Source organism: Phaethon aethereus (assembly GCF_964289735.1).
Source record: "Phaethon aethereus genome assembly, chromosome: 1".
NCBI lineage: Eukaryota > Metazoa > Chordata > Aves > Phaethontiformes > Phaethontidae > Phaethon > Phaethon aethereus.
In genome coordinates, this window is record NC_138575.1 from 45,914,843 (window position 1) to 45,927,673 (window position 12,831).

Consider the following 12,831-nt stretch of genomic DNA (forward strand, 5'->3'; position numbering starts at 1 on the left):
TAGGGAAGTTTCCTCACAGCAAAAATGTCTTTCAGAATAAATACTTGCGGAGTATTACGGCTACCCGCCACACAAATGATTAAGTCAAAAATAATCTCAGGCTTTCGGCCGTCGGTCGCAGCTAACAGGACCGGCCGCCCCGACATGGCCGCCCCGCCAGCACTCCCGCGGCTCCAGGGGCCGCAGCAGCTGCCGCCGGCCGCCCGCCCCCGCTCGGCGCGGCTCCGGCCACGGCTGAGGCGACGCTCGCCGCTCGCTTCCGCGCCCCCCTGGCTCCTGGCCAAGGCGAGCCGGCGTCCGGGGGCGGTTCGGCCCGCCGCGGGAGCGGCCCCGCTCCCTTTTGTGCCGTCCGAGAGCTTTTTGGAGCCGTAACGAAGTCTGTGCGGCGCCTCTCCCTTGACGGCCGCGGAAAATGGGTTTCCTGGGCAGGCTGGCGGTGCTGCCAAAACTTGTTGTGGGGCCGGCGGGCCGGGGCGGCGGCGGTGCTTGGCGGCGGCCGGGGCGGCCCTGCGTGGGGAGCCCGCTCCCGGACTGGGCCGCCGCCCGCCGTCCGCCGTCCGGTGGCCGCGCTGTCTCCTCCCGGGCGCTGGGCGAGTACGAGGAAGTTTTCAGGTCCTCGGTGGAGGAGCCGGAGAAGGTCTGGGAAGCAGCCGCCGAGCAGATCCAGTGGTACAAGCCCTGGGCCCGGGCCTTGGAGAGAGGCCAACCGGGCAGCGCCTCCTGGTGAGTGTACCCCCGGTGCGGCGGAGGGGCGCGGGCCGGGCGGGTCCGGCGGGGCGCGGGAGGTCACGGCTCAGCTGTAACGGCGGGTGGCTGTCTGCCGAGAGGCTGGGGGTGTGCTGGGCTGTGGGCGTAGTGTGGTTAGCACGAAACTACCCCAGCACGCATTTGGGGTGGTCAGCATGCTGGCGCTGATGAAGGAGTTGGCTGCAGAGCATGGAGGAGTTCAATGATTACACTTGGTTAAGCTTAATGATTAAAAGCAGCACAGGTGAGTGTGACGGGGTGAGAGGGCAGTTACCGTCCACTGTGGCAGGTGTGATATACGCATGCGTGAGCTCGTGCGTGTCTGGGTGACGCGCGCGTGTGTGTGCGTGCGTGCCTGTATCTCCCCAATCCAACCCGTCTTGGGCCTGGCAGGAGAAACTGGGTGTCAGGTACTGAGGGAGGTACGTGTATGAAAACACAGAAGTGGCAGCTTTCAGAGTTGTTTAATCTTAGAAACTAACTAAGTAGGTAATAATTTAGAGGATGTGGTTAAGGTAATGTTTGGCAAAAGGATTTGCACTGTAAGATAGATATCCATGTGGTGAATGGCCAGCTGCCCTAAGACAGACTATGACATCCTTCTTATAAATTACCTCATAAGATTTTCAGTACATTCACAAAGGCAATTTACTCGTTAAAATTTTGCATTGAGCACCATCGCCTCTTTTGCAGCAAGTTTGCATAAGTGCCCTTTGATCCTTTGTCAAGAAGCAGCTGATACAGGATAAAAAAGGCAATGCAGGGTCATCTTTGTTATATTGGTGTTCGTTGCCTATTTTATATTTTTCTGGTTTTATTTTCATATAAGAATACAAATAATTCTAAAAATATAATTAAAAATATTAATCCTTCTCAAATCTGCCTGAATGAAGAGATACAGAACCAGTAGAGTGGAACTTGCTTTCTTATTGGTGTCTGACATTATTGCTTGGCACCTGTATTAGTGAAAATTGCTTATATGTCTTAAGCTGAATGTTAAACAGCACCCAGTAAGGATAAATTTCTTTAAGTCAGCGGCCCTGTATAACAGTCAGAAGTCCTAAAATGGATGGATAGGGAGACCTGTGGGCCACTGACCTTGATTTCTAGGTCATGGCACTATTCAAAAAGGGCAGGTAGGATTGCCTGCACAGTTAGGACCTAGAGAAGGGTCTAGAGCACAAGTCCTATGAGGAGTGGCTGAGGCAACTCAGGTTGTTCAGTCTGGAGAAGAGGAGGTTGAGGGGAGCCCTTATCGCTCTCTACAACTACCTTAAAGGAGATTGTAGCGAGGTGGGTGTTGGTCTCTTCTCCCAAGTAACAAGTGATGGGATGAGAGGAAACAGCCTCAAGTTGCACCAGGGGAGGTTTAGACTGGATATTAGGAAAAATTTCTTCACTGAAAACCTTGTCAAGCATTGGAACAGTCTGCCCAGGGAAGTGGTGGAGTCACCATCCCTGGAGGTATTTAAAAGATGTGTAGGTGTGGTGCTTAGGGACATGGCTTAGTGGTGTTGGCAGTGTTAGGTTAACAGTTGGGGTCTTTTCCAACCTAAATAATTCTATGATTAAACACCAGTAAAGCTCACTGGCTCTGGCATTCCTGAACAGAATAATGAAGAAGTCGATACAACGGTTATGTTTTAAGAACTAAGGAATGAGAATATAATACATGCTAGCGAGCATAGTTTTGCTATCGGAGTCTGTCAAACAAAGGTGGTTTGATGTGCTGAGCATGTTAAATTTGTTTGCTGAAAGTAATATGGTTAGATCTTTGTAAAGCATTGTGACTTCTCAGATGGAAGTTATTTGGCCTTAGGGCAGGGACAACTGGATGAAGTTTCATGGTCAGACTTATCTTCTAAGGGTCTTTTCTGGCCTCGCTTCTCACTTGCAGCTTTCTCCTCCTGTGGATGTAGATTGCCACAGACTGAAATTATCTCGTTCATGTGGGCAAATACATGAAGGGAGGGTGTACAGAAGACAGAGCCAGACTCTTTTCAGGGGTGTCCAATGACAGAAGAAGAGGCCATGGGCACAAACTGAAACACAGGAGGTGCCTTCTGAACATTAGGAAACTTCTTTAATGTGAGAGTGACTGAGCACTGGCACAGAGTGGGTTGTGGGGTCTCCATCCTTGGAGATATTCAAAAGCCATCTGGAGATGGTCCTGGTCTGCTAGCTCCAGATGGACCTGCTTGAGCAGGGTTGTTGGACCAGGTGCCCTCCAGAGGTCCCTTCCAATCTCAACCAGTCTGTGATTCTGTGGGGTTATACAAAGATGCAAATCTCTGAAGACTCAACATCAGACCATAATGTTTGGATGTCAAGTGTCTGTTGTTCTGTTGTGGATGATAAAACATGAAGCAGTTCAAATTTGTGTAATCCTCTTTAATATGCAGAATTTTATTTTCTTTCTTTTTTTTAAATTCACTTTAAGCGATAACAGGTTGTATGTGATACCAGTGTAGTATTGTAATGCCTCTGAAGTGCCAGATGATTACCAGCATTCAGTGTGCTCTGCAGGATGACAGCTGGGTAAGTTCTTTGGGAAAAAGACTGAGTATAAGAGAGAAAGTAGATACAAGATGCTCTTTCAGAGGACATGCTGAAGAGAAAACAAAGAGGACAGAACTGAGGAAGAGGCCAGGCTTCCAAGAAAAACATAGCTTGCTGCTCTGACAGGGTGAAGATGTAGTTCTGGTTCTGAGGTTTACTGAGGAAGCACTTTATGGAGACCTTAAAAATATTATTAAGAAGTTAGTGTATATGCTTCTTGAGTTAGAATCTATCTCCTGTTTCAGAGACATATTATTAGGTCAATTAATAAATATCCAGTTGCTTTCAGCACCTTTGGTTTTGGTTGCCAAACCTAAGACTTACAGAAACAGATACTTTTCATATATTTACTTTAGTTGAAGAAGTTGAAGGAGGCGGTTAACGGATTTAAAACGTAGCTATTAAGCCAAATGCCAATTCGTCCTCTGTAAATACTGTGAGAGCATAAAAGAATCATACAGCATACCCTAGTATGTTTTCTTTAGTCTCTTCCATTGTAAACACCAGTGTTATGTCAGTGGGATGCAAAATGATTTCCAAAAGGTATGTGATCATTGTCGCCATCCCCTGGCTGTTTTGTTGAAGCAGTAATCCCAGATACCATTGACTGTTCTAACCTGTGTCAGTGGCTGGTATGGCACAAACATCATCTTCTTTTGCCCACATCAAAAATAATGAGAAGAGCAAAAAAGCATGATTGGTGAAGAAAAGGATGAAGAATTTGGAATTACTTGGTGTAGAAGCCAAAAAGGAGACCTAAATTTTAAAGCACGTAAAATTTGGTTACAGAGAATTTGGCTACAAAGTTGAAGGAAAAGCTGTTCTCTGAGTTGGCTTTGAAGAGGTCAAAACTAGAAGTCTTAAATTGCAACAAGGGAGGTGTAAATTTTAGATAAAAGAAAGAAAAATCTTTTTAATGCTAAAGAAACACCAGAGATTATTTTGGGATCTTGTGGAATCCCAGTTAGGAAGGTTAAGCAGGTCTTTCCTTAGGAATGTAGAAACAGTTTTTCCTACTGCATGCAAGCAGAAGGCAATTTTGTATTTCTCTGATTCGAAGACATTAGTGCAGTATAAAATCACCTTTGAACTTCAGGAATGTTGCACTGACTGCTATTCAAATCTCACAATTTTAAAAAAATTTGGCTGGATCAATTAACATATTATTTTAAAATGTCTAATATTGTAATGGTTTTGTCTAACACTTTATTCAGATTACGTTCTCACTTCATCTAGACAAATTAAGAAAAAAATCCAGTTGATTCCTGGAAACCTGGCCTGGAGAAGGCATAAAACTATTTTAGCAATATGCTTTTTTTACAGTTATGGTGAAAAATAATTTTAATGCTGTTTTTTTTCTTTTGCATATATGCCGGCTTTATTCAGAGCTTTTACTTTCTTTTTTTAATTCTTAATTATCTTTGCTTCTGAGATGTTGAATGAAGACTAAAAATTGTCTCTGAATACAGCTATTTTGATTCTTAAGATAGCAGATAGTGTTGGAAATTAAAGCATAACTTTTGAATATTTGAGTGAATTAAGGCATAATTATGTGTTGCCTTCTTCACTACTATACTTATTTCATTACTAGAAAATATGCTGTTGTGACATCCCAAAAAATACTGAAAGCAGTAAAAAAAAATTTCCAGGCCATAGATGGTAGATGCTAAGATCTGTGTAACAGGAGTTTCACTACGGAAGATCTAACTAACTGACTTGCCAAGAGTAAAGCATGAACAGAAGATCAGCACTTTCTTGCTCTGTTCTACTCCTACCCCTAAAAGGTTAATAGAGTAGTCATTTTAAGGTAAATGCATGTGCTTGAGATTGCTGTTTGTGAAACAACAGAAACTCTGAGACGTCAGGGCTGGGGTGAGACAGGAGGTCCTAAGCCCCAGTCACAAAGTGGCAGTAATTCCTAGGTGGCTGCTGTAGGCAGCCTTAAAGAGACTCAAGGGGGTCTTAATGTGGGTAGCTACACTCAAATTATTAAAAAGGTGCCTTATTAGATCTAGGTTATGCATAATGTGGATTATGAAAGGCTGCTGCTTCTTTCATGGATGTACGGGGAAAAAAGACTTCCCAGAAGGACAGGTTGAGAACATTGGGGTTGTTCAGCCTGGAGAAGAGGAGGCTCCGGAGAGGCCTTATTGCAGCCTTGCAGTACTTAAAGGGGGCCTATAAGAAAGATGGAGACACAGACTTTTTAGCAGGGCCTGTAGTGATAGGATAAAGGGGTAATGGCTTTGAACTGAAATAGGGTAGATTCCGACTAGATATAAGGAAGAAATTTTCCACAAGGAAGGTGGTGAAACACTGGCATAGGTTGCCCAGAGAGGTGGTAGATGCCCCATCCCTGGAAACATTAAAGGTGAGGTTGGATGGGGCTTTGAGCAACCTGATCTAGATGAAGATGTCCCTGCTCACTGCAGGGGGTGTTGGACTGGGTGATGTTTAAAGGTCCCTTCCAACCCAAACTATTCTATGATTCTATGATACTGTCACAATGCTGGTTTAAAATGCTGCTGTGAAGCAAGCTATCTTGATATTGTAACCAGTTTCAAATTCTACTGTGATTTTTGACAGGAAGAACCTTTTCAGTGTTGTTTTTTTTTTTCCCCACCATAGCACCACTGGATAGTAGATGAGCTCTTCAAAGAGACTGCTAGTGAACTGAGTCCAGTTTTTTTTATGTATTAGAGTTGTTACTGTGTACTATTTTTATTTGTTTAGTCTTCCTCTGCTCCATTTGTGGAATGTTATTAATTTCTCAGCATTAGGAACACAGCCTAAAAAAAGGTTCTTGAGACTTGGATTCATTTGGTAAGCCGCATTGAGATAATTGTCTGGTTAGCAACAGATTAGCATTTTACAGCCCTGCTTATTATTGTAAGATTTACTGGCAGCTCTTACAAACATCCTGCAGATCCACCTCTGATCTTTCCGCAGTCTATTAGAATATTTTATTTTCAACTCTAGACTTCTGTTTTAAATAGGACCATCTCATTCCAAAACTGGGTCCTGGTTTCATGCTGCTGGTTTTTTCCAATCAAAGCTTATTCAAGCAAATCCATGTTCCTCGTGGGTATTCATCTCCTTGGGCATCACTGAATCAACAGAAGTTTGTAGCAGCACAGGGCAGCTTTTCAAAGCCAGGCAGCTTTTATTTGTCATCCATAATGAGATATTTGAGCATGTCCTTGAGTGACAATAGAGAAGTGAAAGTCTTGCAGTTGTGGTCATGCTAGGTGCATCTCTGATTCTCCGATCCCGTAAGAACCATGTCCTTCTGAACGGGGTAGCAAAGCTCTCATCACACTGTCCAGTTTTTTGTGTGAACCTGCAGTCACATCTTTTTCAAGATGTCTTGTTCGCAAGCAGTTGTTAAAAATATATGTGGCAGTGTTGATATTGCCATGTACTTTTAGAAAAATCCAAGCTTTGATACTTGCTCATGTTTTGGCTGTTCTTAATTGGTTATTCATAGTAGCCCAGGTACTGTGCTCCCTTCTTCGTATCATCCTACAGTGACTTGATATAAAAATCAATAGATGACCTGAATCCTGCACAACTTCTATGACAGTAATACAGAATTTCTCTGTATTACATTACAGTAATACAGGGTTTCTCTGTACTACATGAAACAACTCCCAGTCCTTTATTGTTCATACAGTTCTTCTTTTATGGCAAGGGATTTGTAGTACAGAATGTTTGTGTTACTTTCCTGGTCTCCCACTTCTTTGTTAATGGCATTGTAAAGGAGTCACAATAAAACATTGCTGCATCCTAAACAACTGGTTTTGGTTTAATAAGTGCTGTTCTTTGACAAAAAAAACTATCCTATGGCATCTGTGCATATGGATATATGAATAATATATAAACTATCCTAATTTAGAGCAGTCCTTCACTAGACAGCAAAAGTTAAGGAGATACCTTAACTAGTAATGCATTACTTTAGGCCATCTGTTTTCATTTCTAGTTACATCATTATAACAATACATTATCACGGTGTCTCCACAGAACTTTTTGGAATCTGTCAAGTGTGTTTTTATTGTGTGTTGCTCTTCTTTTTGCTGTAGAGAGATACATGCAGGTAGGAAAACAAACACAAAGAGCATTATTTAGTGAACTTTCATTTTTAGATTTGTGTGTCATCTTTCAGTTCCTAGAGTCATATTTGTATCTGGTGCCTTCTGTATTTTCTTACTTGAGGATTATACTGCACTTGAATTTTCTTTTTTTTGTGTGTGTAAAATGACAGTAAAAATAAAGCCTGAGTTTAATTAGAAGATCAGAATTTTCTGTAAATGTCTGGCTGTTGAAGAGGCTATCACTGGCATTGCTTTACAGGGGATTTTGAGTTACTGATGTAAAATACAGTAATGTGAAATGCATTATGACTGTCAGACAAATTTATTGATTTTATGTTTGTTAAGATTTTATAACTGTTGGGGTCAGTTTCATTTACATACAGATGCTTGTATGCTTAACTGTTATTGCCAAGAGATGGATAAGAATATTTTGAGTCCTGAACCTGTTCTTAAAAAAAGATATGTGTGCTTGCCAATACAAAGTAGTATAATAACATAATTTCATAATGTCAGATTGTTTTATGTGAATGTATGCTTTTCCTGTGAAAATAAAAATCAGAATGATTCATGCAAAGTAAGTTAAATCAACACCAAATTTAGCAAATTCTTAAGTCAATTAAGATTCAGTACTTTCACTTTTTTAGTGAAACCAAATAGGCTTATGTAGGGTTTTGTGTAGATTGTGAGGTTATAGAATAAAAAATGACTTCCTGAACTGAGTATAATGTTTTATGAGCTATATTTTAATTGAATGCTCTCATTCCTTAAAAAAAAAAAGGCAAAAAAATAGTTGTCTTAGTTTGAAAGGTTGGCTGTTATGGAATTCCAACTTCTTTTTTAGGTTTGTAGGTGGAGAGCTGAATATCTGTTACAATGCTGTAGATCGTCATGTTGAGAATGGACGAGGAGACCAAATTGCCATCATTTATGACAGTCCTGTAACAAATACCAAAGAGAAAATAACATATAAGGAACTTCTTGGACAGGTATGTTTGAGAATAACCTTGTTACTGAAAATGGACAATAAATATTGCACAGCAGGTAGGTACTAGAGAGGTAGAAATGGTCTACCTTGCTAGTTTATTCCTTTTGTTGTGGTCAGTATTGATTTATAAGCTTCACTACCTGTACCCAATTATACTGCATCTAAGAGGTTTTGATATTCCTCTAGTTCTTCTTTTTCTTCTGCAGTTTAATACTCTTTTTCCTGGTTGGTTAAATTTCCAACTTTTCTCATTGAATTTCTTTTTTGCTTTAACAGGTCTTATTTCATATTTAAAAGGTAAAGCAAAGTATTAGTATATATTATACATATATATAATATATATATTATATAATTGAGCATAAAGCCGAATTAAATTTGACAGGGAAGAACTCTAAAAAGAGTTGCATTACCTGTCCCATTGTAGGTTGTAGTGTGGGTGCTGGTGGCCCGGCACTAGTTTTCTGTCTGGAGGTCTGTGGATTTGGACTTCCCCATGGGCTGAGGTAGCTTACCCCAGCTGGGGTCTTTAATATCCGGTTCTGCATCAGCCCATTCAGATTTACTCAGTGCCTGACCGCAGATTGTTGCCACCATGGGTATTTGCAGTCTGCCCCATTCAAGGTTCTCTGCTCTTACAGCCGTCAGCTGGTTTCTCCTCACGCTGCTCCTCTGTTTAACTGGCTTTTTTCTTCCAGTTATATGCAGCAGTTGCACTTAAAACACTGAGTGCAAAGAAATGTTGGAGTCAAACTCATGTTCTTCCTTAATGTATTTCAGTATGCAAGATGCATTACAGTGAATGGAACACACTCATTCTGCTGCAGGTGTGCACTGGAGTAATGTGAACCTATGGTTTAAAATGTGAAATGAGGTTCACAATACAGTAATTCAGCTTGTGAAGTTTTTATGCCACTGTTGTAGGAAAAGAGACGTCATACAGCTACAAAAAATGATAAACCTGTACTGCACTCTACATTTTAAGGAAAATACAGAAAACATTTACTGCTAACCAGTTTTCTGTTGGTTTACCAAATCCAAAAAAGAACTTAGGAATGACCGTACAGTATGCTGGAGATAGAACAACTAGCTTCAGTGTTTTAGGAAAACAGATGTTTGAAAGTACCAGCTCCTTACATAATTTTATTTATTATTTTATAGAGATAGATATTATATATAAAAATTATAATTTTACATATACAATTTTCTGTCATGTGCCATGTGTAAATATAATATATACATAATATATACATATTGTAATGTATGTATTGTGTATGTATATACACACGTATATATACACATATGCACATATACAATGTGTATATGAAATCAATTTATACATACATATGCATATAAAATACATGTTTTATTTTAATGAAGTAATACAACATTTTAATGTAAATTATGCTAAGTGGACTCTCTCTGTAGAAATTTCCTTTGAAAAGCACTTGAAAAGTAGCCTTTGTTTTGCTTTTTAAGCTTGGTGTTTGTATTAAGTCTCCTAAGTTTGTGTATCTGCATTCTCTGTAAGTGTATTAAATGTTTTAGGGTATGGCAGATTTTTGCAGAATGAGAAAGTTTTGCTAGTAGACGTACACATCCTCTCCTACACATTTCATCTTACAGCAGCATTACCAAACCAAATGGAAGAACTGGTTTAAGTTTTCTGGGGGGATGTAGCAGAACTCCTTCAGAAGTTCATTATAATCTTCCTGGTAGCTGAGTCCTTATCTAAATACTGGCTTTGAATTCTTTACAGTTTGCCCTTTTACTTAATCAAAAGGGAATATAAGTGCAAGGCAGGATTTGAGATTATTGTCTGTTGAAGCTGCCTGATCCATTTTGTGGAATAAATTTAACTTGGTTTACCTGGTAACTTTTGGAGACCCGATAACAAAGGAATTCGCAAAGAGATTTGCTGAAAATGGGAAAGGCTGGTGTATTTTATGTCATAGATGTTGTAGGGTCGAGGACGGACTTTGAGAAAAGGCCTGCCAAACCACTGTGGAGTATGGGTGATGACATTTGGTTCACAGCCCTCAGTCACTACTTGTCACTATGTTCTCAGTCTCCTCAGTGTAAGCTAAAAGTACTATATCCTGTTGTCTTGAAACAGACTTGCAGTACTCTGCATGTTTCATTATAGATCTGTATGGGTGCTGATCAGACATAAGACCAAAGCTGATGAACCTCCTGGTGGGGAAAGAAGCCTTTTGCCTTCTTTCCTGAGTTCCTGTCCCAACTTAAAATAGCCTGACAGTGTGTCTCTGTGTGCAGACTGTTGTTTGGTCTGTCCATATCCCATGGATGTTTAGTAGTCTGTCTGTCCAACAAGTTGATAGTGTAATGAGGATGACATTTCAGAGAGGCTGCCTGTTCAAAATGTCTCTACAGTAGATCAGCACTTGAAGTGGTGGAATTCTTTCTGGCTCTTGGTAATAAAAGTGGAGTTTATAGATGGAAACGTTCAAGGTCAGGTTGGACAGGGCTCTGAGCAACCTGATCTAGTTGAAGATGTCCCTTCTCATTGCTAGGGGCTTGGACTAAATGACCTTTAAAGGTCCCTTCCAACCCAAAGATTCTATGATTCTGTAATTCACCAGAAGTTACAGAGGATAACTGGGCCATAGGATGGGAAGATGCAGAGTTTTGTAGCAGGTTGGGTTGTTTGTTCCAGGATCAAACTCATGGTAAGGATGAAGAAAATGACATATGTGCTTGGCTGGAGATAATAAGGCTCCTTAGGGAGGGTGAGGTAGCTTGAGCTATGTATTCAGGAAGCCTGTTGTTTTCAAATTATCCCAGTCCTTTTTACTTGTTTCACTGCTGTGCAGATCCAAGAGCTACAGTGTTGCTGCAATTTTGAAGTTAAGCACCACTAATCTATAAATAATTGAGAGAAATGTTGGAAGCTTGTGGATGTTTAGTGCCCAACCTGTGGGAATCGTTGTTTGGGTTTTTTTGGCAGAATTGGAATAGAAGGATTGCAGGACAATGTCAGCAATTCTTTATTTATGTAAAGAATGGCAAGATTAGTTTGTGTTGATATTCAGCAGAATTTTACTGTCTTCACACTTGGAAAGTCTTGAGAATTACAGTTAGCTAAAGTGAAGTTGTATGTAGTACATACAGTTGCATTTTAAGTGTGTTAATTATATGTTGTTACAGATGAAATCTTGCAAATGCAGAGAGGAGGAATTTGGCAAATTTAAGACATAACAGTCTTCCAGAATGTAGATTGGGCTTTTTTCTTTACTGATGCCTGTTATAGGCCTTTAAATGAGGATTACAATGTGGGACTGTAGCCAGTGAAATGGGGATTTAGGTGAGTTTTGAGTATGCCTTGGGAGATTCTCTAATTCCAGTGGTGAGATGGCAGGAAAAGATAAGGGAGCTACAAATTCTGTTAGAAATATTACTGAATCTGTGTAGTATTAGGGAAATACAAAGATACCTGGAAGAAATAAGGAACAATGGTTCCTGTTAATTTAAAAACAAATTTCTGATTGTGTTGGAAAATACTACCATTTTCAAGTTAAGGCAAAAGATGTTAGGTAGGTGAAGAAACCCTTTTGTTTACATTACTGGGTGTATCCTCCAGAATGCGTTACTTGCTGAAAAGAAATCTCAAAAATTTGAGAGTCATATTATATACAGTCGTTGACACTTGACAGATCATGTACACAAAAGCAGCATGATTTCTCTCTGTGATTCTTTTCAATAACAATACATAGTTAACATGTTGAATTCAGTGCCTTAATAAATAATTTCTGAGTGCAGTAACGTGATGGGATTAGTAAAACCAATCCCACCCCTAGACTCTGACAGCATTGAATGTTACAAAAATATGGATGACAAAGAAGAGATTCAGGTTAACAGTGAGCTAGGATTTAATTTCTTCTGTAGGAAGTTTTTTTCCATAATTACCCACCCTAAAAGCGTCTTCTTCCAAAATAGCTATATTAGCCATTGTCAGTTTGGATTTATGTGCGTATCTGTCTTGCTCTGCTCATATCTTCTGTATATGACTGAGGAATCACCCAGATTGTTTTGTTTCTAGTAGCCTTTCTCATTCTTCATGCTTTGCTCCATCTTTTTTCTTTGCCTTCTGCCTTGAAAAATGACCAATTCCTTCTTAGCTAGAAACAGTGACTTTCATTTCAAGATATTTTTTCCCAGAGTTGCTTTAGAATTAAAACTAGAATACAGACAGAAAATCCTACTGAGACCGACAGTCCAACTTTTTATCCTCTTTGTCTCGTAAAGCAACATTTTCTTGACAAAACTATGTATTAGACTTCTTTAATACTGGTTTTCCTTGTCTTATTTAAATCTGAAAAGGCATTCTTCAGTGCATGTCCTAGAAAGATTTAGCTGCAATGTCACCACGGTAGCTCTTCAAAAATATTGATACTAGCATTCTTTAAAGGATGGGACTAATCAGGAATTTAC

The 12,831-nt window shown here is 40.2% G+C and overlaps 1 protein-coding gene across 1 annotated transcript in view; it reads left to right on the top strand.

The window, feature by feature from the left end:
- Nucleotides 1–412: 412 nt before the first annotated feature.
- The window catches only part of ACSS3 (acyl-CoA synthetase short chain family member 3), a gene marked incomplete at both ends in the record, with an annotated part of 91,854 nt that continues 79,435 nt past the window's right edge, over nt 413–12,831 (top strand). The window contains 2 exons of the mRNA XM_082001959.1: nt 413–723; nt 8,239–8,383. Of these exons, the coding sequence (XP_081858085.1) occupies nt 413–723; nt 8,239–8,383 (456 nt within the window). The remainder of the gene's footprint in view (nt 724–8,238; nt 8,384–12,831) is intronic.